This window comes from Sturnira hondurensis, unplaced genomic scaffold, assembly GCF_014824575.4.
Source record: "Sturnira hondurensis isolate 20B ecotype Veracruz unplaced genomic scaffold, ASM1482457v3 Scaffold0020119, whole genome shotgun sequence".
Taxonomy (NCBI): Eukaryota; Metazoa; Chordata; class Mammalia; order Chiroptera; family Phyllostomidae; genus Sturnira; species Sturnira hondurensis.
Window position 1 is genome coordinate 5,306,428 of NW_028092750.1, and position 23,779 is coordinate 5,330,206.

Below are 23,779 nucleotides of genomic sequence, written 5' to 3' on the forward strand. Positions count from 1 at the left end.
TTTATTTTTCAGTTACAGTTGACACACAACATCATATTAGTTTCAGATGTACAGTATAGTGATTAGGCACATAACTTAAGAAGTGATCACCCTGATAAGTCTAGTACCCATCTGACACCATACGTAGTTATCACAATATTATTGACTATATATATATTCCCTATGCTGTACTTTACATCCCTGTGACAATTTCTTTTTAACTGGCAATTGGTACTTCTTAATCCCTTCACCTTTTCACCTCAAACCCCGTCCCATTTGGCAAATTTCAGCCTCAAACCCCTCCCATTTGGCAAATTTAATTTGTTCACTGTATCTATGAGTCTGTTTCTGTTTTGTTACTTCATGTATTGCTTTTTAGATTCTACATATAAGCAATTGCACATACTTTAAATGGTAGCCCTGGCTGGTGTGTCGCAGTGGATTGAGTGCTGGACTGCAAACCAAAGGGTGGCCGGTTCGATTCCCAGTCAGGGCACATGCCCGGGTTGTGGGCCAAGTTCCCATTAGTGGGCTCACAAGAGGCAACCACACAATGGTGTTTCCCTCTCTCCCTCCCTTGCCCTCTCTCTACAAATAAATAAATAAAATCTTTAAAAAAATAAAATAAATGCACATTGTACGCTGTTTTGACACAGGTGTAAATCTATGAAACCACGACTATGGTCAACATTACTCTGCATGTTCCAGAGTTTTATGGTGCTTCCTTCACTCAGCGATGATTCTGAGAGCGCCCCAGGCTGGCGTGCGTACCAGTAGTTCATTCCCTTTCACTGGCGAGTCTATTCCATGGTATGGCTGGACCACGGGTTGCTCGTCTTTCCCCTCCTGCATATTTGGCTTGTTTTCAGTTTAGAACTATTACAAATAAAACTACGACAAACATTCACTTACAAGTCATTGTATGGAAACCTGCTGGCATTTCTCTAAATACCTACGAGCAGAATGGCTGCGTCATAGGGTAATTCTATGTTTAACTTTAAGAACCTGCAACACTGTTTTCCACAGTGGTGGCACCGTTTTGCATTCCCGCCAGCATTGCATCGCCAGCACGCTATTGCTTGGCTTCCTGATTTTGGAAGGATTAGGAAGCACTTGCTCACTCTGGTGTGTGTGAGCAAGTATTTCACAGTGGGTTGGGTTTGCGTTTCCTTGATGGCTAATGACATTGGGCATCTTTTCATGTGCTCGTTGGCCATTCATACATCCTCTTTGCTGGAGGGTCTGTTCAAATCTTTGGCCCATTTTCTTATTGAATTTCTTGTCTTTTGTCATTGAATTGTAAGAGTTGTTTGTATATTCTGAATGTATGTATTTTGTTTATGTAATACAGGCTTTGTGAATATTTCCTGCTGTTCTATATCTTGCCTTTCTGTTTTCTCAGTGGGGCCTTTTGAACAGCACAATGATGAAGTGTAATTATTAACTTTTTCTAACTAAGTAAACTTTGTCTACTCCAACTTTGTAAAGATTTGCTGTTTTGGTTTTTTTTTTCTTTCTAGAAGTCTTAAGAGTTTTAGACTTTACATTCAGGTCTGTATCTATTGTGAGTTGATTTGGGGTATGGTGCTAGGTAAGGGTTAATATTAGTTTTTTCTGTATGATGGCCAGTTGTTCCAACACCATTTGCTGAAAAGACTGTCCTTCCCTCCATTGCATTGCCTTAGTATCTGTGTCAAAAACCAGCAGGCCGATGTGCCAAGGTTGCAGCTTGGCTTTCCGGTCAGGGCACGTAGGAGAAGTGCCCAGTGAATGCATAATTAGGTGGAACAACCGACTGATGTATTTCTCTCTCTCCCCCTTCCTGCCTCTCTCTAAAATCAATTTAAAAAATCAACTGGCTATATTTATCTGGGCCTATTACTGTCTATTCTGTTTTATATCTTTCACCAATACCAAATTGTTTCAGTTACTGTAGCTCTATGACAAACTTAGAAATCAGGTAGAATAAATCCTCTGACTTTTATATTAAGAAATCACTTTGATTATCCTAGGTCCTTTGCAATTCCATATACATTTTTAAAGGTCTTATATAAATAAGTAAAATAATTACTTTTCGACAGAGGGGGAGGGAAAGAGAAACAGAGGGAGAGAAACATCAGTGTGTAGTTGCCTCTCTCACACCCCTCACTGGGGACCCGGGGACCTGGACCGCAACCCAGGCATGTGCCCTGCCTGGGAATCGAACCAGCAACCCTTTGTTTTGCAGGCCGGCGGTGCTCCATCCATTGAGCCGCACCAGCCAGGGCGCAACTTTGTATACATTTTGAAGCTGGTGCCAGTTTCTTTCAAAAATCCTGCTGAATTTGGATTGGGTTACACTGACTGTTGATCAGTTTGGGGAGAAGCGACGTCTTAACAGGGAGACTTCCAGCCCATGAACACGGAAAGTCTGTTCAGTGTACTCAGGTCTTCATGAATTTCTCTCGGCAATGTCTGTAGTTCTTAGTGCAGAGAGCTTGGACTTATTTTGTTAGCTTTATCCCTAGATATTTTATCTTTTGGGGGTTTTTTTTGCTGCTGAAAATGAGATTTTAAAAATCTTTTCATTTTTCAATTGTTCAATGCTAGTATACAGGATGGAGCTAAAGCAGGTTTACAGTTGTGAGTATGTGTAACATGGAGTTTATTCTTGTGTTGTTATTTATTAATTAGAGTTATTTATTTATTAATTGTTGTATTAATTTCTGTATGAGCAACTGTAAACTTACTTTTGCCCCACGCTGTGTAAGAACATATAGTTTATAAGAATGCAATAGAGCTTTGTATATTAGCTTTTTAAGCTGTGAACCTGCTAAATTCATTTACTCTAGTAGCTGTCATAGATTTCCTTGGGTTTTTTGCATAAACCATGCTTCATCTGCAAATAGGCAGTTTTCCTTCTTCCTTTTCAACCGCTAAGCCATTTATTCATTTAGCCCTCTGGCAATGGCCATGAGCTCCAGAACAATGCTGAATGGAAGTTGTAAGAATGGATACCTTGTCTTGTTCCCTGTCTTGGGACACAACTCAACCTTTCACATTAAATGTTATAAACACCTGTAGATTCTTTTGGCAGATGTTCCTTATCAGTTTGAGGAAGTTCTTATGTATACCTGCTTCGCTAAATTGCTAAGAATTTTTAAAAATTTTTTAAAGATTTTATTCATTTATTTATCTTTAGAGGGGAAAGGAAGGAGAGAGGAAGAGAAATATCAAAGTATGGTTGCCTCTCATGTGCCCCCTGCTGGGAACTGGCCAGCAAACCAGGCATGTGCCCTGACTGGGAACTGAACCGCGATCCTCCGGTTCGCAGGCCCGTGCTCAATCCACTGAGCTACACCAGCCAGGGCAAATTTTTAATTTGCTCTCAGGCAAGTCCTTAGGCCCTGCCTTCTGAGAAAGTTTTTATGGAGCCTGCATGTGTCTCTCTCGGGAGCTGAGAGCCACCTGTGTCTTCACTTGTTCCCCTCCTGCTTATTTTCAAAATACGGCAGTGACCATCTGACTGGAGTTGCCAGGGGCCTAGAGACTCCCTGTCCTTCCGGGACACAGGAGCCTCTGTCTCCTGGCAAGGGATATGTTTGCATTTCTCTCTGCTGAAGCCACTCGGGAAGTGAAAGAAAAATACTAAGTCCCCACATAGCACTTCCTGTCACAAAGGCTGCTGTGGCTCCCATGATGCTAAGGACAAAACCCACACCCCTTTCTTCCACCCACGAGCTCCCACTGATGCCTCTAAATGAGTTTCTGCCATGCTGCCCTTCTTGGGAGCTCTCTGACCTTCTCCAGCTTCCCAGGCTGTACCCTCTGCTGGAACTCCCCCCGCGTCCACATCGTTCTTTGGCTAATCTTACCTGTCCATGGATTTTGGTATCAAAGTTGCTTCCTCCAGAAAGCCCTCCCAGATCCAGGGGGTCTCTCCTAGCAGCTTGCAGCTCTCACTGCAACAATTCATAGCTAATAGGTTTATTTATTGTCATCTCCTCCAGGAGACCTTCAGCTTACAAGTCAGAGTGTGTCTGCCGCGTTCCCTGCTGTGTCCTCAGTACTCTGCACACAGGAGGTGCCCAATGAGTATCTGTGGATGATAGAATTAAAGTCAACAAAATACATACCCAAGTCATTTTGGGCCAAGACTTGTAATGGGACTACAGAGATAAAAGAGTCTTCTAAAATCTGCCCCCCCAATTTTTTCCTTTGTTTTAATCTTCACCCAAGGATATGTCTATCAATTTTAGAGAGAGGGAGAGAGAGAGAAACACCAATGTGAGACAGAAACATCAGTAGAGAGGTCGCCTCCCGTGCACACCCTGGCCAGGGGTTAAACCCTCAGCCTAGGCTTGTGCCCTGATTGGGAATCGAACCCGCAGCATTTTGCTGCAGGGGATGACACTCCAACCAACTGAGCCGCCCTGCCAGAGCATCTCCCCAACCTTCTTTCTGGGGTTCACATCCTATTAAGGACACTGGCCCAGGTCTTACCTGGGTGCTGCTCTGGTCTCCTGCTTCCCCCAATTCACGACAGCCTCAGGCATCTTAAAACAATCAATCAGACCCTAACCATGCTGCCCACCCTTTGCACCCCCCCCCCCATAACCTCACCTCTTCCTGGCCAATCAGTCAGTCGGCCTCCTCTGCTCCTTAAACTGCTTGACTCATTCCCACCTCAGGGCTTTAGTGTGCGGTGTCCTCTGCCCCAGACCCCTGCTGGGCAGGTCCTGGCCTGCGCCTGCCCTGTCAGCTGGTTTTCTTTGCTCTCCACGTGGGACAGGGGGTGAGGTGTGCCCTCTGGCAGGCCCAGTGGCTAGGCCAGAGTGTGGGGCACCAGGCACACAGCTGGGGGCCTTTGCCCCTCCCAAGGTCTCCTAGGAGAAACCCCAGGAGGAGAATCCCGCCTTTGTCTGGAACAGCAATTTCCTGGCTTCCTTCCTGGGCAGACCCAGCCCAGTTGCCTTCCCTGAGTGTAAAATCAATCGCTCTGGGTGCCCAGCATGCCATCTGCACATGCCACAGGGGGTAAACCGAGGCCTGGGGAGCCGGGGTGCTGCTAGGGCCTCGCAGAGAGTGGGTCTGGAACCTGCTGAGACCCTTGTGTGACCTTAATCCTCCTCTGTGCTGTGACCCTTGGGTCTCCAGTCTCCAGCCGCCTGTCTGAAGAGAGCCAATGCTGCACAGGCTTCCGGAACTGCCTGCCCCTCCCCATCTGGGCCCTCTCACCTCCCCGCCCCCATCTCCCCCACAAGGCCATGACTTTCCGTAAGTGACAGCTGCTCAGGAAGCAGAGGGGCCCACACAGGAAAGAGCCCAGTGGGACTTTCCTTCCACTGCCATTGGGCTCTGCCTTCCCCTTGTTGGCCCAGGGTCCCCACCTGCCAGGTAAGATCTGGTGGTGCCGCAGGGCTCTGTCTGGGCTCAGGGTGGGTGGACAGTTGTGTCTGGCAGTGTCAGAGCCGGTGGAGGGCAAGTTTGCCTTCCAGGCCTCGGAGGAAAGCTGTGAGACAGATGTGAGCTTGGGTGGCTGGCTCTAGTGGTCCCTGGCAAAGCACTCTGGCCTCTGGGCCTCAACTGTCTGATATAAACCGAGGCTTCTAGGGACCTGATTAAATCACTGTGCACTTGCCTGCAGGGAGCTCAGGACTCCTGGGGAAATGGTCCCCAGCCCAGACCCTCTCCGTCCCCAGGCCAGAGAGGAGAGTGACCAGCCATTCTGGGATGTGGGGATTTTGGTGTTAAAACAGGGGAATTTTTCTGGGCCTCAAACTCTAGGTTTTCACCTCTGACTTTCCCTTTTTTTACTTTCAATATTTAAACAATCATGTTGTTGTTGTTTAGGATTTATTTTAGCAGATGATGCACTGTGTTGGTTCCGTTTATATAAAAGTGTAGAGACTGGCAAGATCAGGTTGGCTGTTAGAAACAGGACAGTGGTCCCTCTGTGAGGAGGGACAGGGGTCCCTGGGCCCGAGGCTACGAATGTTACCATTATTGGTCTGGGAGCTAGTGACACGGAGGTGTCCCTAGGGGAAAGTTCTTTCCCCACCTTCCCTCACAGCAGCCACTAAACCACCATGCCAGGGGATCTTCCTGTCTGGTTTAGCTGACATTTGTTGAGTGCTCACTGGGCATATCGCCAAGAATTGGTCAGTTACTGTGGATTAAATGCCCTGAGACATTGGGTGGGCTCAGAGGCCCACCTCACTGAGGCAGGCAGGGAGTCAGTCCATTTCACAACTGACAGAGTTGAGCCCCACTGGTGGGAGCCCTGCTAGGCTCCGATGGCCAGGATGTGGTGGGGCTGGGATTTGAACCCAGAGTCTGGGGTCTTCATCTACCCTAGCCCCAGGTTCATATTCTGGGTGCATTAAAAATGCATTAATTGTCCTGGCTGGTGTGGCTCAGGGGATTGAACGCCAGGTTGTGAACCAAAGGGTTGCCAGTTTGATTCCCGGTCGGGGCACATGCCTGGGTTGCAGGCTGGGTCCCCAGTGGGGGGCATGTCCGGGTGGGGGGGGCAACCACACATTCATTTTTCTTTCCCTCTTTTTCTCACTCCCTTCCTCTGTCTCTGTAAGTAAATAAATAAAACCTTTTAAAAAGTGCATTAATTCTCTCCCCTCCCACCCATATCCCCCCCCACTACTATTTTGCAACATAGTTTTTTACTCGACGTTCTTTTTGTGTCTTCTTAATTCAGGTCAGTTTAAGTGGATCTTGTCCTCTTCCCCTGCTTTTCCTCACTGGGTTCAGAGCCCAGTCCCTCTGCTCTGCCCAGCTAGTGGCCCTGAGCTCTGGGGTTCCCCAGGGGTCACCTTGTGAGAACTGGAAGTTGGTATGTGTCAAATGCTGTGAATAAAGAAGGTGTTTTCCTCCTGGACTTCCTGTTCTGGGGGCCTGAGATGCTCTGGGGGATTCAGTGATAGAGACAGAGATGGTGGGGGCTGGGGGGACGGACATCCCTGTTAGCAGAGTCAGCGTACTGGGTCTGTCCCCAGGGCATGAATCACATCACATGCAGAAGCTTCCAGCCCCAAGTGCCTGAGTGCCCTCTTCCACCCCCACCCCCCACAACGTCCCCACAGGGAGTGACCACCACGCTTATTCCTGTTAAACCCTATCTGCAAAAGCCGAAAGCTAGTAGCCGAAAGCTAGTAGTAGCCTTCTGCTTCCTGTTTGGCAAGTCTGTACATCTGTGATTAATTGCTCCTGTATGCCTGAGGCGGGGGCTGAGCTGGGGATGAGTGTAGAGGCTGCAGATTGACCAGAGATGTCTGCTTTGGGCACCAACAAGAGTGTCTGGTGTGAATTCACACGAATGTGGGTGCAGAGTATCTTCCAGGCCTCAGCACAGCTCTCACCTGAGAGTTTATGGCTCCTCAACCAGCTTGCACACTCAGAACCCTCTCTCTCTCCCTCTGTCCCTCTCTTTCTCCAGCTGAATGCCTACCTCACCCAGCAGTATCTCTGTTCCTCTCCAACCCCACCCCATCCGGGCCCGAGAGCTTTGTAGTCTTGCCCCTCTGCCCTGAACTGAGGGGCTGTCTCTCTCCAGGCAGGCTGCACGCATGGCGCCTCCAAGTGAGGAGACGCCCCTGATCCCTCAGCGATCTTGCAGCCTCTCATCTTCAGAGGCTGGTGCCTTGCATGTGCTGCTGCCCCCTCGGGGCCCTGGGCCCCCTCAGCGCCTCTCCTTCTCCTTTGGGGACTACTCGGCTGAAGAACTGTGTGTTCAGGCTGCTAAGGCCAGTGGTGAGTGGGTCCTTAAAATACTGGGTCAGAGGATGGGTTGGGTAGGGGCCTGAATTGGGAGCTAGATGGCTGCCAACCCGAGTCAGCCTCGGCGCTGGGGCTTTGAGGGATGAGTAGGAGTTTGGTAAGGGAGGAGAATGCAGAGGGGATGGCACGTGCAAGACTCAGAGGTGTGATAGCACAGGAGGGAAAGCAGCTGATCATCCCTCCAGGTAAAGCGTACAGTGGAAAAAGGTGCTCTGGGGAGAGGGGTGGGGAGCCCTGAGAAGATGGTGAGCAGGGATGGGACACAGTGTCATACATAGCTAAAGGTGACAAAGAGTCCTGTGGCGATGGGTGGGGGATGCAGAGGATGGATGGAGAGAGCAGGAGGGAGCTGATGGGGGTGTCCCCTCAGGCATCCTGCCCGTGTACCACTCCCTCTTTGCTCTGGCTGTGGAGGACCTGTCCTGCTGGTTTCCCCCGAGCCACATCTTCTCTGTGGAGGATGTGGGCACCCAGGTCCTCGTCTACAGGCTCCGGTAGGAAGCCCTTCCCCCTATCCTCTGCAGGTGTGGGTTAGAGGACACTGGAATGGGATGTCTTTTGCTGAGGGCTTACGAAATGGGAATTTAAAACAGAGATCCTACAATGTATTATCTCCCTGTACCTGCCAGTGGGTTCCCCAGGGAGGGTGTGATCACTGCCCATTTCACAGATAAGGAAACTGAAGCCAGAGAGGGTAGGTGGCTTGCCTGGTCACACAGCAATTCATTGGCACACCCTGGGCTCTGTGAGTTCTTGGCACGGTCCTCTACCCCCCTATACCCTCCACTCCAAGGTTCTGCCCTCCCCTACACAGCTTTTACTTCCCCAACTGGTTTGGGCTAGAGAAGTGTCACCGATTCGGGCTTCGAAAGGACTTGGCCAGTGCCATCCTTGACCTGCCAGTCCTGGAGCACCTATTCGCCCAGGTAAAGGGTCTGTGTAGGGCTTGGCCCAGGGCTGGCGGTCCACAGAGCAACCTCAGGGGTGGCCTTGGCTGACCCTCCCTGTGGCAACCCAGGGATGGGGGTCAGCCCAGGGGTGGGGGTCTGCAAGGCAACTTCAGGGCTCACCATCGGGCTATGACTGGCCCCCAGCACCGCAATGACCTGGTGAGCGGCCGTCTCCCCGTGGGCCTTAGCCTCAAGGAGCAGGGCGAGTGTCTCAGCCTGGCTGTGCTGGACCTGGCCCAGATGGCGTGTGAGCAGGCCCAGAGACCAGAGGAGCTGCTAAAGACCATCAGGTGAGGGCCTGGAGGCTGTGGTGCCCAGCTGCTACCTGGGAATGAGCAAACATGGCTCCACGAGGACATCTAAGAGCTCAGGAACCCTGTAGTGCTCCCGACTTACAAGCCTGCATTGTGTCCACGTGATCCAAGCCTCACAACCCAGGTCCACACTCCACTGAGGCTCCAGGGCCCTGGCTTCTGCCCCTAAACAGCCTGCCCATGTCCCTGTCTGTCCTGTGGGCCCAATGGCTCCCCCCACACTGAGGCCTTCACCATGCATGTCCCTGAGTGTGTCTCCATGTGCACTTCACGCCCTTCAGGGAAGCCACACTACAGCCCCTCAGCTACAGGCTAGGTTGATGTGTGTCCCTGTCAGTCCCAGCGGGGTGACTCCTTCCCACACTGAGAGTCCACTGCCCCCACTCGCAGCTACAAGATCTGCCTGCCTCCAGGCCTGCGCGACCTGATCCAGGGCCTGAGCTTTGTTACACGGAGGCGCATTCGGAGGAGGGTGCGCCAAGCCCTGAGCCGTGTGGCCGCCTGTCAGGTTGACAGGCACTCACTCATGGTCAAGTACATCATGGACCTGGAGCGACTGGACCCTTCCAGGGCCACCGAGACCTTCGTCGTGGGCCTCCCCGGGGCTGCTGGTGGTCAGGATGCGTCGGGGCTCCTCCAAGTGTCTGGTGGTAGCGGCATTGCTTGGAGTCCAGGAACACAGGAGGTGCCCGAGGATGCTGGGTGGGGCCAATAGTGGAGGTGGGGCCAAGAAGGGAGGGCTGGGAAAGTGGGCGGGGAGGAGTGGGTGGAGACTGGTTGGACGGGGCGGAGCTCGCTGCAGGGCTCACTGATGATATAGGGAGGAGGCAGGATTAAGAGAGGGGGCGTAGCTTCCAACTGGACTAAGAGAAGTGGGGAGATAAAGTAGAGCTAAGTGAGGGAGGAGCTCAGGGAAGACACTCTCTGAGAGAATGGGGAGGGTTTTGGCAGGGGTGTGGTGGGAAAAATTGGGGGATGGGCAGGGGAGGGGTTTATAGGGGTGGGGCTCTGCAGGGGCGAGGTGAAAAGAATGGGCGGGGCCTGGCTGAAAGGGGCGGGGCTCATGGTTTTGGGTTGGTGGGATCCAGGCTTCTAAGAGGGATTGGGGGCTCCGAGGAAGTGGACCCCTACCCTCTGCCCTCCTCCTCCCTCCTAGGCCTTCCAGCCTTTCTGCGACTTTCCAGAAATCGTGGATATCAGCATCAAGCAGGCGCCGCGCATTGGCCCGGCTGGGGAACACCGTCTGGTCACCGTCACCAGGACAGACAACCAGATCCTGGTGAGTGTTAGATCCCTCCTCTCCCGGCCTCTTCGAGGGCAGTACCGCAACGGGAGCTAACACGGCCTCTTGCAGGAGGTTGAGTTCCCGGGGCTGCCAGGAGCGTTGTCCTTTGTGGCGCTGGTCGACGGCTACTTCCGGCTGACCACCGACTCTCGGCACTACTTCTGCAAGGAGGTGGCGCCTCCGCGGCTTCTGGAGGAGGTGGCGCAGCAGTGCCACGGCCCCATCACGTAAGGACCGGCCTCCCAATCTGCCTTCAGCAGCCAGAAACGCCCAGGCACAAATCCTGGTCACTCCCCTTCTTGGTGCCTCAATGTCCTCGCCTCCTAGGAGCCCTGGATGAGGGGCCAAGGGCTTGAACAGCGGCTGGGGCGTGGTCAGCGCTTAAAAAGTCTGGGGTCTCCCTTCTGCTGCCTAGAGCAGCCTCTTCCCTCCCTCTGACTCCTAGGGTTCCAGGGCCATTTCTTGTTTAATCTCCTAGGCAGAAATCCATCTTTTGACCCAGTTTTCATATCGGGGAGGGAGGGAATGTTACCAGGTGAGGCTCCTAGGCTTCAGACTGGAATTAGAACCCAGGCCTGGCTTGGTTTCTCTGACTCCATCTCTCTGATTTGGAATCTCTGTTCTCTCCCACCTTTCCCCAAGCCTGGATTTTGCCATCAACAAGCTCAAGACTGAGGGCTCCCTTCCTGGCTCCTATGTCCTCCGGCGCAGCCCCCAGGATTTCAACAGCTTCCTGCTCACTGTTTGTGTCCAGGTCGGTCCACCTCTAGGAGCCAGGAGGGCAGGGAGGGCTTCCTAGAGGAGGTGAGACTTGGGTTGAGATCTGAAAAATGTGTGAGCATTGGCTTCCTGAAAAAGGGAAGGGAAAGGACATTCCCAGTGGAGGGGAACAGCATATGCAAAGGCTTGGAGAGCAGAATGAGACTGTGATGCTCAAGGAAGAGGGAGCGAGGGGGAGGGAGGGTGCGGCCTACTCCTGCTCAGGGACCTCTCCTCCTTGCAGACCCCCCTGGGCCCAGATTACAAGGGCTGCCTCATCCGGTGCGACCCCACAGGAACCTTCTCCCTGGCTGGCCTTGGCCGACCCCACAGCAGTCTTCGAGAGCTCCTGGCAGCCTGCCTGGATGGTGGGCTGCATGTAGACGGGGTTGCACTGAACCTCACCTTCTGTTGCACCCCTAGACCCAAAGGTGAGCCCACCTTCCCCCCTGAGCTGAGCAGTTGGTGTGGGCCCCACTGTTCTCTTTGCCACACCCTGTAAGTGGCAAGAGGCAGAAAATGTGGGTCAAAGTGTTTCAGGGAAGACAAGCTGACTTACTGGCTTGTGGGTTATAATGCTGCCCTCAGGCACAGCTGAACCTAGAATTGGAGTCTGGGGATGCCGCTAGCACCCAGTCTCCCCTCATCTTCTGCCTTTCCCTCTGAATGACTCTCACTCAGACAAGCCCCTGGGGTGGGACAGCTCTGAGGTGTGGCTTCTGGGTCTCCTGGAATCCCTAGCAGTACTGAGACCTGGTTGCCCATACTGCTGGTTGCTCATCCCGGGGCCTTCCTTCTCCGTCTCACTCCCCAACTCCCCACCCTGGTGCTACCTGCAGCCTCCTTTCAAGTAAACCACATATCCTGGAGTCTTCATTTCAGGGTTGGCTTCCAGGGGAGACCCCAAACTAAGAGGGAGTGAGCAAACCTTTGAGGGCCTTTCGCCTCTGACTTCTGGTTTTCTCTCTACACCCACTTGTCATAGAAAAGTCCAATCTGATTGTGGTCCGGAGAGGTTGCAGTCCACCCACATCATCCCCTGTCCAGCCCCACTCGGGATGCCAGCTGAGTCAGATGACATTTCACAAGATCCCTATTGATAGCCTGGAGTGGGTAAGGGCCATAGGGAATCGGGGTGGGGGAGCCTCAGTGGGAGTCCAGAGACCTGGTCTGCATCCAGCTCTTCAGTGTGGCCTCGGGCATGTGATGTGATCTCTGTGCTTCTATTGCATCATCTGCAAGATGGGGCCCTTGTCTGTGTATTGCTCAGGCTGGTGGGGGGTCAGAATCCCACAGGAGGCCCTTTACTGTCCTCTCCCATTGCCCCCTCACTCCCCTCACCCCCCAGCATGAGAACCTGGGTCACGGATCCTTCACCAAGATTTACCGGGGCTGTCGCCACGAGCCTGTGGATGGAGAGCCTCGGAAGACAGAGGTGCTGCTCAAAGTGTTAGATGCAAAACATAAGAACTGCACAGAGGTGAGCAGAAGGGGACCAGGACTTTGGGGTCAGGGCTGGCTGGAGAGAGTGTCTTGGAGTCAGAGACATTTAAAAAATACAGAAATGTAGCCACAACATCCTCAAATGATGAAATACAGAAGGGTTGGGGAATATGGATGCAAATGGAGAGTACACCAGACTGTGGAACAGCCAGTGCAAGGGTAGGTGGGACTGAGCGTGGGACACGTGAGGAACAGTGAGGAAGCCCCTGGGCCAGAGATGCATGAACCAAGGATAGGGGAGTGATGTAGACGAAGGCAGCAGGGGGCTGGGCCACACAGGGGAAGGACTGAGCCTTTCTCAACCCCCAAATCTCCCACTTACCTGTTAAAGACTCAAGGTAGACTACAGTGGCCACTTCCAGCTGCTGTCAGAAAATTATGATACAGAGGGCTGTGTGCACTCACGGTGGGCTCCAGGGCCAGAGAAGGTTGGGGCCAGGTCTCCTCCTAAGGCAGGTTAATGAACAGCAAGTTCGGGGTCTCTGGTTGGACCCTGGGGTGGGAGGCACCCATGCATCTTCTCTCCCTCTTGACCTCCTCAGTCATTCCTGGAAGCAGCAAGCTTGATGAGCCACGTGTCATACCAGCATCTCGTGTTGCTTCATGGCGTGTGCATGGCCGGAGACAGTGAGAGACCCCGGGCCCCAGCCCTGCTCTGCCTCATCCAGTCTGTCCATGGCAGCATGAGGAATGCGCGTACAGGGGCACGCACCCTACACATACGCCCCTCAGTTGTCACTCCTTGGGTAGCAGCTCAAGGCTCCTGCCCATACCAAGCCCCCAGAGCCATCTCAAGCCAGATCTGGGTTCCAGTGTCCCTTTACCGTGTACCCCCTCTGCAACTTTGGAAGGGGCACAAAGCCTCCATTCCATGCATTTTGTTCAGGCCAGTATGTGTCAGGAGTTGGGGGCACAGCAGAGAGCGTGACAGGCTGGCGGGTGATTGATAAGTGGTCATGTGTGATGGGGACAGCCTGGAGGTCAGGCCATGGTTCCAGGAAGGTGAGGATAAGTAGGAATTAGGGAAGAAAAGGAAGGGGGGTGTTCTAGGCAGACAACATGAAATATACAAAGAGCTGGAAGGGAGATACGAAGAGAGCTTAGGAACTTCCAGGCATTTCAGGAAGACAGTTCTGGGATGGGAGGTGGAGAGGTGAACAGGGTAAGGAAGAGGAGGGGCAGGGAAGGGGACAGTCAGAGCAGAGTGACTCATGAGGGTGGAGTGGGGGCAGATTCTCTGGCACACAATGCAGTCTTGTCTCCCAGCTCTGCCCTTCCCCGTGCTGCCCCCAGGCATCATGGTGCAGGAGTTTGTACACCTGGGAGCACTGGACACTTACCTGCGTAAATGTGGCCATCTGGTGCCAGCCAGCTGGAAGCTGCAGGTGATCAAACAGCTGGCCTATGCCCTCAACTATCTGGTGAGCGCTCCTCTGTCTGCTTCATCCTCTGTTCTGAGAGAGGAGGGACTATTGAGGGTGGGCTCTGTAGTAGGGATAGCAGTTTGGCAAAGGAGGGCATTTCAGACTGAGGGAACAGCATATGTACAGGATCAGACATGTAAGAGCAGGAGAAGGGAAGAGCTGGCTATCCGTGGATCTCTGGGGGTAGTGAGCAGTGAGACTGGGCAGAGGGAAGGCTTCCCAAAGAGCTGTGGCCTTGAAGCTTCGGGAGGAACAAGGAAGCAGGGCACGTCGGGCTGAGAGAACAGCCCCGGCAAAGGCCTACAGGGGAAATATTCCATGTCTGGGGCACATCGGGCAGCTCAGTTAGCAGGAGCCCAGGGTGAGGACATGGAAGAGACTTCATTGGAGGAATGAACAAGGACTGGATTTAAAAAAGCCTTGAATGCCAGGCTGAGGGCTTTTGACTTTATGTAGAAGGCAGTGGGGAGCCACAGGGTGGGAGAACAGTATTTGAGAAGGGGAGACATAGCCAGGTCATAGGCGGTGGACTAGAAGAGGCCAGACAGGCTGCCAGTAATCTGGAGAAGATTCTGGAGTATGGTCTGAGCAGTACCAGGTGGGCTTTGAAAGATGTGTAGGAATTTACCGCCAGCATATTCTCTCATCAACCCCCACCCCTGCCGGCATTTCCTTATCCCCGGCCCACTTAGGAGGACAAAGGTCTCATCCATGGCAATGTCTCAGCCCGTAAGGTGCTCTTGGCCCGGGAGGGATCTGACGGGAGCCTACCCTTCATCAAGCTGAGTGACCCTGGTGTCAGTCCCACTGTGCTAAGCCTCGAGAGTGAGTGCGGAGGGCTGGAGGATGGAGGGGCCTTGTGGGGCGAGGAAGTGATCCCCGATGCCGTTCTCACCCCCACCCTCCACCAGTGCTCACTGACAGGATCCCCTGGGTGGCTCCTGAATGTCTCCAAGAGGCCCGGACACTTGGCTTGGAAGCTGACAAGTGGGGCTTCGGTGCCACAGTCTGGGAGGTGTTCAGTGGTGTCACAATGCCAATCAGTACCATGGACCCTGCCAAGGTCAGAGTCCCCCTTTGACAGAGGGGTAGACTAAAGTTCAACTTGGGGAGCATGGGTGGGTCTGGGAAGCCTCTGCGGACGCACCAGGGGCAACCAGCTCCTCCTCCCACCCTCAGAAGCTCCAGTTTTATGAGGAGCGGCAGCAGCTGCCTGCCCCCAAGTGGATGGAGCTGGCCCTGCTGATCCAACAGTGCATGACCTATGAGCCTAGCCACAGGCCCTCCTTTCGTGCTGTCATCCGGGACCTGAACAACCTCATTACATCAGGTGCTCCCTGGGCCAGGCAGGGTGGGCAGGATCTGCATGTGGTGTTGGGCCCAGTGGGAGCACAGCCCAGCCCAGCCCGTGTGTCTGACACAATTGGAGTGCTGGTGACTGTACTAGTCAGCATGGACTTGACAGCTGCTGTAACAAAGAGACCCCTAAGCTCAGGGTTGTACACGATGGTGTTTAGTTCTCAGTTAGTGAGGGTGAACAAGTCAGCAGGCACCTTTTCCTTTGTGGTTCCACTCTGTTGGATCCTCTGTAGACCAGAGAAAGAAGGGGGAGGGTGGACCAGGCCTGCAGGGGCACTCAGCATATCTGCTCCTCAGCCTGAGTGCTGTCACGTGACCACAGCTCACAGCAGTGGGGTCTGGGAAGGCCCTCTGGTCTCCATAGCAATGTGTAGTTGCACAGGGTGCGCACTGCCTCAGGCACCTTTTCAGCCCCGCAAAGTACCCTTTGGTTCGCAGTGGTGCGGCCATAATGCACAGAGAGGGTAAGCATGCAGATTGAGGTCACACAGCAATCAGCTTAAGGCCCAATGCACTGTACACTCACTGCCTGTGGCCCCCAGATTACGAACTCCTCTCGGACCCCACACCTGGTTCCCTGGCACCCCGTGATGGGCTGTGGAATGGCGCCCAGCTCTATGCCTGCCAGGACCCTACCATCTTTGAGGAGAGACACCTTAAGTACATTTCACAGCTGGGCAAGGTGCGGTGGGCTGGGCTGGGCTGGGTTGGGCAGGGTGCCACCCAGGCACATGGACACCAGCCCCACTGTCCCTCAGGGCAACTTTGGCAGCGTGGAACTGTGCCGCTATGACCCCCTGGGAGACAACACAGGAGCCCTGGTGGCTGTGAAGCAGCTGCAGCACAGCGGGCCAGACCAGCAGAGGGACTTCCAGCGGGAGATCCAGATCCTCAAAGCCCTGCACAGCGACTTTATCGTCAAGTATCGCGGTGTCAGCTACGGCCCAGGTGCAACCCCTCCCCAACGGGCACTCGTCAAACCCCACATGGCCATCCTCCCCAGCACCCCCTTGGGGCGGTTGGAGAACACCAGTAGGTGCTTCGGCCCCTCTTTACCCAGGTCTATCCATTCGAATGCCAGCTCTATCCCTTAGGAGTGGGATGAGCTTGGGCGGGTGATTTCTCTCTGAGTTCCAATTTACCCACCTGAGAAATGGGTCATTACATGGTATCAGTGAATCAGTGTATATAGTAGAAAGTACTCAAGAGATGTTGGTGATGTGTTGTTACCTTCCCCCTTTTATAGAGATCAATACTGAGTCCAGGTCTCACTCTAGACCAGAGGAAGAATGAGGAGGGGAGCAGACAGAACCCCCCCCCCCACGCCTACCACCACGACTCCTCCATCCTCCCCTGCCTCCTAGGCCGCCAGAGTCTGAGACTTGTCATGGAATACCTGCCCAGTGGCTGCCTGCGTGACTTCCTGCAGCGGCACCGCCTGCGCCTGGATGCCAGCCGCCTGCTCCTCTACGCCTCACAGATCTGCAAGGTGAGGGGCGGAAGCTCTGGGACTTATGGGGCTGAGCTGGCTAGCCTTGGATGGGAGTCTGTGTGGAATCCTGGGGAAAGCTGAAGGTTGATGTTGGGGTGGGGAGAGGGCCGGGTCCAGGTCAGGTTGGAAATGGAATTGAGTTGAGGCTAAGGACTGGAGTACAGCATGGGACAGGGGTGGGGTTAGGCTTGGGGTCTGGGTCGGGGTTGCAGTTGAATTCCAGGTCAGGCTCAGGGCCCCTTGCTGAGTCACCTTGGAATCTGTACCCCATGTCCGCCCGCAGGGCATGGAGTACTTGGGCTCCCGCCGCTGTGTGCACCGTGACCTGGCAGCGCGTAACATCCTGGTGGAGAGCGAGACCCATGTCAAGATTGCTGACTTTGGCCTTGCCAAGTTGTTGCCACTGGACAAAGACTATTATGTTGTCCGGGAGCCGGGCCAAAGCCCTATCTTTTGGTGGGAACCTGGCCCGGCCTCGGCCCCACCCCTCCTCCCAGTGTACTGACCCCATTCCTCCCGACACGCATATCCACCTCTCGGTACTGGCCTCACCCCACAGCTGCAGCAGTCCCCCTGAACCCTGCCCTGGCCCCCACTTCTTTTCTCCAGTACCCTAGCCCCTCCCTTGTTCCGCCTGTTCTGACCAGCCTCTCCTCCTTTCTGTCCTGGTCCCACCCTAGCCCCGCCCCTCCCGCAGCCCTGGCCCCACTCAGGCCATGGCCCTCCCAGTGTACTGGCTGCATCCCTCCCCCTTGGCACTGTCACCTCCTTTCTCCACAGCTAGAGCCGGAGTTGACTCCCTCCACCCAAGTCTCACAGGGGCTGTCCCCAGAATCACTCCCATCCCTCAGGCAGGGAAACTGAGACCCCAGAGTTGGAGCTTGACCTTCTCATAGTCCCACCTGCCCTGGACAGCTCCCCTAGCCCAAGACTGCGCCTTTCCTGTCCTCTGCCAGGCGCTCACACCCCAAGGACTCCCTGTCCCCTCCAGGTACGCGCCGGAGTCCCTCTCAGACAATATCTTTTCACGCCAGTCGGATGTCTGGAGCTTTGGGGTCGTTCTGTATGAACTGTTCACCTACAGTGACAAGAGCTGCAGCCCCTCTGCTGTGAGTCAGCATCCTGCGTCCCTAGCGTCCTCCTCCCTGCACCACTTTGCTGTGGCTGACCTCCTCCCCACAGGCAGCCTCTCCATCACAGAGGACCCTCCCCTGCCCCGACCATGATGAGCCCCTTCACCATGGCTTACCCTCCGAATCACTGGCTGGCCCCTCCCCACCATCGTGGAATGCTCCTTCCTCACCATGGCTACTCCCGCTTGATCCCAGGAGTTCCTGCGTATGATGGGATGTGAGCGAGATGTCCCGGCTCTTTGCCGCCTCCTGGACTTGCTGGCAGAGGGCCAGAGGCTGCCTGCACCTCCAGCCTGCCCTGGCGAGGTGAGCCTTTGTTGGGACTGACTCGGTTTCCCGCACCGAGGTCTTGGGCAAGCCAGCTGCCTCTCTGAGTCTCTTCACCATGTTGTCTCTTGGTTGAGAGCTCCTGCTGGGGTGAGAGGCTGAACATTTTCAGAGCCGAAGCTTACCGTGTCCAAAGTGGGAATAACAATGCCTTGGAGGGTGGGAGAAGATCAGAGGAGTTAACGCTGCCCTGTGCTCAGCTCAGAGCTCAGTACACAGTCGGCACTCGGGACCATGGCAGGGACTCTCGTGATTTATCATCACAACTTTTGTGTAAGTTTCTGCCATGCAATTGGTCATTCATAAATTAATTTGCTTGGGCCACAGACATTTATGGAGTGCCAACTGTATGCTGGTGTTGGGGACTCAGTAGGGTCTTCCCAGTAACCAGCAGAAGCTAATGAAAACATTGTGGTGGGAAAGAGATGAACAGGGGAAGTGATGGGGGAGGGGTGGTCTGGGAGGGCCTCTTAGAGGGGGTGGCACCTGGAGGAGGAGCCCACCCATGGGGAGAGTTGGCAAGAGGGCTTTCTCAGTGGAGGACACAGCATCTGTAAAGGCCCTGGAGCAGGAATGAGCTTGGTGCGTTTAAATAACTATTTAGCTTCGTGGAGGGGGTGGGGTGGGGGGTTGGTAAGGAAGGGCAGGAGGGGGTGAGATTTTGTTCTAAGACCCCTGGGAAGCCATGGGAGGCTTTGGAACAGGAAAAGGATGGAGTCTGAGTATATTTTAAAACTGTGAACAAGAGTCATGTCCTTCTACCACTCCCTTGTGACTCTGCCGTCTCCACACACCCACTTAGGTTCATGAGCTCATGAAGCTGTGCTGGGCTCCTAGCCCACAAGACCGGCCATCCTTCAGCACCCTGGGCCCCCAGCTGGATGCGCTGTGGAGCGGGAGCCGGGGGTAGCAGCGTCTGGAGGCAGGAGGCGCACACCTTCCCTGCTTGTCTGGAGGAAGAGCCCCATCACCGTTACTTTTACATCTCCTACACTCAGACCTCTGGATTCTGATCTCCATGAACTGGCTGTGTGAGTTTGGGCAGGAAGCTGCTCCTCTGTAGGCCTCCTGCCGCACAGAGACCCCTGTGAGTCAAATGACATTGCATTTGGGGGACATCCCTGGCTTTTGGAGCCACGGCAGCCTTGTGGCCTTTGAAACTTGTAAAGATTCGAGATAGGTGCCTTGAGCAGCCCACTGAGCCCTTCTTTTAGAAGCGAGGGACCTCACCTGAGCTCTTCTCATCTCCCACCCTCTCAGGATGTCCTCCTGTCTCATTTCCAGCAGGGACATTGTGCAGCTTTAAATATATGATCTCAGGCGTCTGTTCCCCCAACCTACTCTTACTGAAGGAAGCCAACAGCAGCTGCTTTGGTTGGAAATTCACTTTTGGGGGGAGCAAGTGTGACTGGTACTGTGCCAGGGGTCAGAAGAGGCTAGGGTCTTGGTCCTCCCTCTCTGTACCCCAGGCTTGGGTTCCCAACACTGGGAGGGACCCTTTCTGCCTTGACCAGAGGTTTACACATTGATGATCCTGGAGCCTGACACGAGCTTTTCAGCAGTTGAAGGATGGAAAGGCAATTGTGGCAGAGGGAACAGTATGGCAAGGTTGAGGAGGCTCAGAGGACAGAGTTCCTTGGAGCCCATGGTTCTGCCACTTTTTGCTGTGTGCAGTGGGCAAGTTGCTTCCCCTCTCTGGGTACCAGGTCCTTAGTGCTGGCCCTTCAGCTGTGCAGGGTCAGCTTCTGGAGGCTTGTGCAAGTTAAGCCTGCCATACTCTCTCACCTGCCTGCAAGGCTTTTCCGCCACTTAGCCTCCCTGGAAAGCTTATATTCATCCCTCGGAACCTCAGCTCCCACCTCCACGAAGCCTTCCTTGGTGTGCTCCGGCCACACCCTGCGAGCCCTGTCCTTCCTTCCAATCCTAAGGCTAGGGTGCCACGGTGTTCAGCTCTGGCTCCTCCTCTGACCTGGAGGGTCCGTGGGGGCTGGGCTTGGGTGGGCACAGGGGGGACTCTGGGGTGTTCGTTAAATGAATAAAGTAATCTAGTATAAGGGATGGTTTGTTGCTGGACTTCGGTGACGGGGAAATTTGGGGAGGGGTGGGAGCTGGGAAGAAATGTGGTTAGGGCCCCAGGACAGGCCCCAGGCGGGGGGTGGGGGGTGGGGGTGAGGGAAACAGCAGGGTGGAGCATTGGCTGGGTGGAGCTCATGGACGAGAAGCCCTCCTCACAATCCCAGCTGGTGGCCTCGGCTCTGTCCTGGGGAGCTGATTACAGGCTTTTAGTGGGTGGAGGGAACAAGCTGTTCTGTGCAGGTTGGAGGGCAAGGCCCAATTGGGAGGCCTAGGCTGTGGGGAGGGTGAAGCTGGTCTCCTCTGTGTTCCTCAGGACTGCTGGAAACTGTGGAGAGTGACAGAGAAAGATAAAGAGGGAGGGGAGAGAGAGAGAGAGCAGGGGAGAGAGATGAAGACAGATCTCTCAGTCGAGGAGAAGCCGCTGGCTTTGGTGAAAAGCTCGGAGTGAGAGTGTGGGGTGGTGTTGCGGGGCTGCTCTAAGCTTAAGCAAGATGGGGTTTTCAGCTCAGGGACTCTCTGCCTTAGTTTCCTTTCTCAGTGAAACAAGGTCATAAGGCCTCCTGGGCACCAGGCTGGCTGGCACCCAGTAGGTGCTAAACAAATGCAGCCACCTTTATTCTTTGCCCAGGCCAAGGAGACCCTGATGTGGAAGAGCCAGCACCCGCAGCCCTAGGGCCCACCCTCCTGCAACCTTGGGCAAGTGTGGGGTCCCCTCCAGGAGCCTCAGTTTCCTGTGAGCACAATAATAGCAACAAGGTTCTGGGTATCCCTGGCTGCAGTTGGCTGAATGCCCACCCCAACCTCTACGACCTCGTGAAATTATTACTTTTCAGTTGCTCTATTTCACTTCTTTAAAATGGGTATAGTAACAACAAAGACTCCTGAGCCAGAGGTCCCTCTGAGGAAGGCACGCCCACGGCGCGGGCATGGGGAGAGAGGCCCTCTCGTTTCGCACCTGTCTCAGTCTGTCAATAACTAATGTTGCAGCTGGATTGGGTCCCGCACTTCTTATGATTATAAGACACCATTAGTGACCCTCAGGGAACTTTGAAAAAAATAAAGGTTTATTACTTGTAGGACCTGAAAATAACACACCTGGGGCCACAGAGTGAGGGGCCGGGGAGACAGAACATGCACGGGCCTGCGGTTCGGCTGCTACTGAGGATGGTGGGGGAGGGGACTGGGGTTTTGCCCCCTTTATTGTGAATTCAAAACATGACAGAGGTAACTGAAAGTGTGAAAGAGAAAAAAACAAGCGGCCCAAATGGTTAGTTACCAAAATCAACCAAGATCTGGAAAACAGGAGTCTCGCTGAAGTGGACAGCACTTCACCAAGCAGCTGGGCAGGCACGTGGTTTGTGGTGATGGCCCTCACTGAGATGGTAGTCTCCATAACCAAAGCTTAATCAAGTCAGGCACTAGCATTACAAAAATAAATAAATAAATAAATAAATAAATAAATAAAATAACAAAGAAGAAAGAAAAAGAAAAGAAGGAAAAGAAAAAAAGGAAAGGAAAGGAAACACAGTGCCAAGGCTCATGCTGCACTCACCCTGACCCTGCCCTTGACCCTCTCTCCCTGGGCCCTCTCCACGCTTTTTTCTTCCTCCAAGGTCCCCAGCTGGGGCGGGCTAGGCGCCTATAAAGGAGTTGCGGGCTGGGCTCGTGCCTCCGCCACCATGGACCCCCGCCCACTCCCCTGGGCCCTGGTGCTGCTGGGCCCGGCCCTGATACTGGCTCTGGGCCGCGCGCCTGCCCCGGAGACGCCAGAGAAGCTGTGTGGCCGCCACTTTGTTCGCACGCTGGTGCGAGTGTGTGGGGGCCCACGCTGGTCCCCTGAACCCGGGAGGCTGTTGGCTGACGGCAACCGTGAGTGCGGCGGGGGGTGGGGACTGTGTTTCCCGGTCTCTAAGTGGGGCGGGTGCACGGAGTGCAGGTGGGCATCGAGGCCGCGGGCAGGCGGGTTTTCACCCCGTGACCAGAGTGCCCCTGCCGGCTGCGCGGTGCGTGCAAGTCGGTAGAGAATGCTTTCCCCGCTTGGTGGGCGGGAACCTGTGCGAAGCCTACTGGGAACAGGCAGAACCTCCTTGCAAGTGCACAGATCATCTTTACCATGTCAGTATTTTGATCTTCGTGCATTTTCCCAATCATTTTGATTTCTAAAATATTGCATCATTGAGCTTGGGCGCTCCCTTAAATTGTACTCCAAGAGGCCAGTGCCCACTCTCCTCACTCTCCTCAACCAGGTCCCAGCCCTGGTTCAGAGGGCATAAAACAGGTTTGTGTGCACGTATGTCCCACATGTGTGTCCTGTGTTCATGTGTCTGTATGACAGGGATCAGACACATAGATGGCAGGTGGGGGGCACTGTGAGAGGGTTTGAGGGCATGTACTCATGTGTGCTCCTCTTGGGGTATTTTTGTGTCAGGTTGTACCCACTGTATGCACACCTGTGAACATGAATGTGTCACATGTCACCTCTGCTGTCTTCTGCTCTGTTAAGTGTCTGGGTGTCCAAGTAGGTAGTAAATGGGGCGTGCTCTGCTGGGAACTTGAGTGTGGATGTGGGTCAAGACTGCACAAACCTGGATGGGTGATTAAATCTGTGTCCAGTGTATGCAATAGGCACTTAGTAAGTGCTGACTGTTTGTGTGTATAAGTGTTTGGTGGGGCACTCAGTGGGATGTGAGCATGCAGGAGTGTGCACACAGCGTTGGGGGGGGTCTATTCTGTCACCAGGTGAGCTGCTGCAATGGCTGGAAGGACGACATCTCCATGGGCTGGTGGCCAATAGGGACCCGATGCTGTTACTCAACCCTCAGCCCCTGCCCCAGGCCTCTCACCATCACCACCGCCGCCGGGCTGCTGCTACCAACCCTGCCCACCACTGCTGTCTCAGTGGCTGCACCTGGCAAGACTTGCTGGCCCTCTGTCCCCACTGAGCCTTCCTGGGGCATGGCTTCTGGGGAGCCAGAGACCCAGAAGGTATGGTCTGGTGATCTCCTGAAGCCACACAGCACCATGAAGTCCCATATCTGGGGGGACATTGTTGATTACCTCCTGGGACATGGAACTTGCCACCTACCCCAGACCACCTGTCCTCTGTAGGGTACACTTGGGAAAAAGACACACCCCGACCCTGGCTTGGAGGATCCTTGGTTTCAGAGAGATGCCACACTGAGGGACAAATGTCCTCACCTCTGAGGAGCCCCAGGCACCACCCTCTCTGCATCTGTGACACCCCATCTTGTTGTCTCCCCACTAGTAAATAAATAAAACTGCAGAATTCAAAGCAGCTTTTTGCACTTCCTCAATAGAAAAGGACAAGCCTGGGTCAGCCCTCATGTTGGCTTGGCTCCTGGCAGCCACGGACCACCAGCACTCCTGGGAGCTTGACAATGATTT

At 54.1% G+C, this 23,779-nt stretch overlaps 2 protein-coding genes and 1 long non-coding RNA gene across 4 annotated transcripts; 2 read left to right on the top strand and 1 right to left on the bottom strand.

Moving 5' to 3' along the window:
* The first annotated feature begins 5,159 nt into the window (after positions 1-5,159).
* On the top strand, positions 5,160-20,353 carry JAK3 (Janus kinase 3). 2 transcript variants are annotated; one of them, XM_037028638.1, is made up of 24 exons: positions 5,160-5,355; positions 7,470-7,725; positions 8,123-8,246; positions 8,567-8,678; positions 8,847-8,992; positions 9,407-9,701; positions 10,173-10,295; positions 10,371-10,528; positions 10,944-11,055; positions 11,305-11,491; positions 12,046-12,173; positions 12,409-12,540; positions 13,106-13,190; positions 13,857-13,984; positions 14,680-14,812; positions 14,899-15,050; positions 15,167-15,317; positions 15,889-16,028; positions 16,105-16,294; positions 16,711-16,835; positions 17,122-17,294; positions 17,830-17,947; positions 18,167-18,277; positions 19,101-20,353. In XM_037028638.1, exons 2-24 carry the CDS (start codon positions 7,542-7,544, stop codon positions 19,206-19,208), a joined length of 3,315 nt encoding a protein of 1,104 aa, XP_036884533.1. In that variant the 5' UTR covers positions 5,160-5,355; positions 7,470-7,541; the 3' UTR covers positions 19,209-20,353. The 2 variants fall into 2 exon arrangements, with proteins under 2 accessions (XP_036884533.1, XP_036884534.1); XM_037028639.1 differs by having other exon boundaries at positions 7,529-7,725.
* A 1,063-nt stretch (positions 20,354-21,416) lies between these two features.
* On the bottom strand, positions 21,417-21,983 carry LOC118975185 (uncharacterized). Its single transcript, XR_005064017.1, has 2 exons — positions 21,927-21,983; positions 21,417-21,792 (listed from the first exon to the last, which is right to left on the bottom strand). It is a non-coding gene; the product is annotated as an uncharacterized LOC118975185 (long non-coding RNA).
* Positions 21,984-22,032: 49 nt separating this feature from the next.
* On the top strand, positions 22,033-23,583 carry INSL3 (insulin like 3). Its single transcript, XM_037028973.1, has 2 exons — positions 22,033-22,243; positions 23,114-23,583. Exons 1-2 carry the CDS (start codon positions 22,054-22,056, stop codon positions 23,314-23,316), a joined length of 393 nt encoding a protein of 130 aa, XP_036884868.1. The 5' UTR covers positions 22,033-22,053; the 3' UTR covers positions 23,317-23,583.
* The last annotated feature ends 196 nt before the right edge of the window (positions 23,584-23,779 follow it).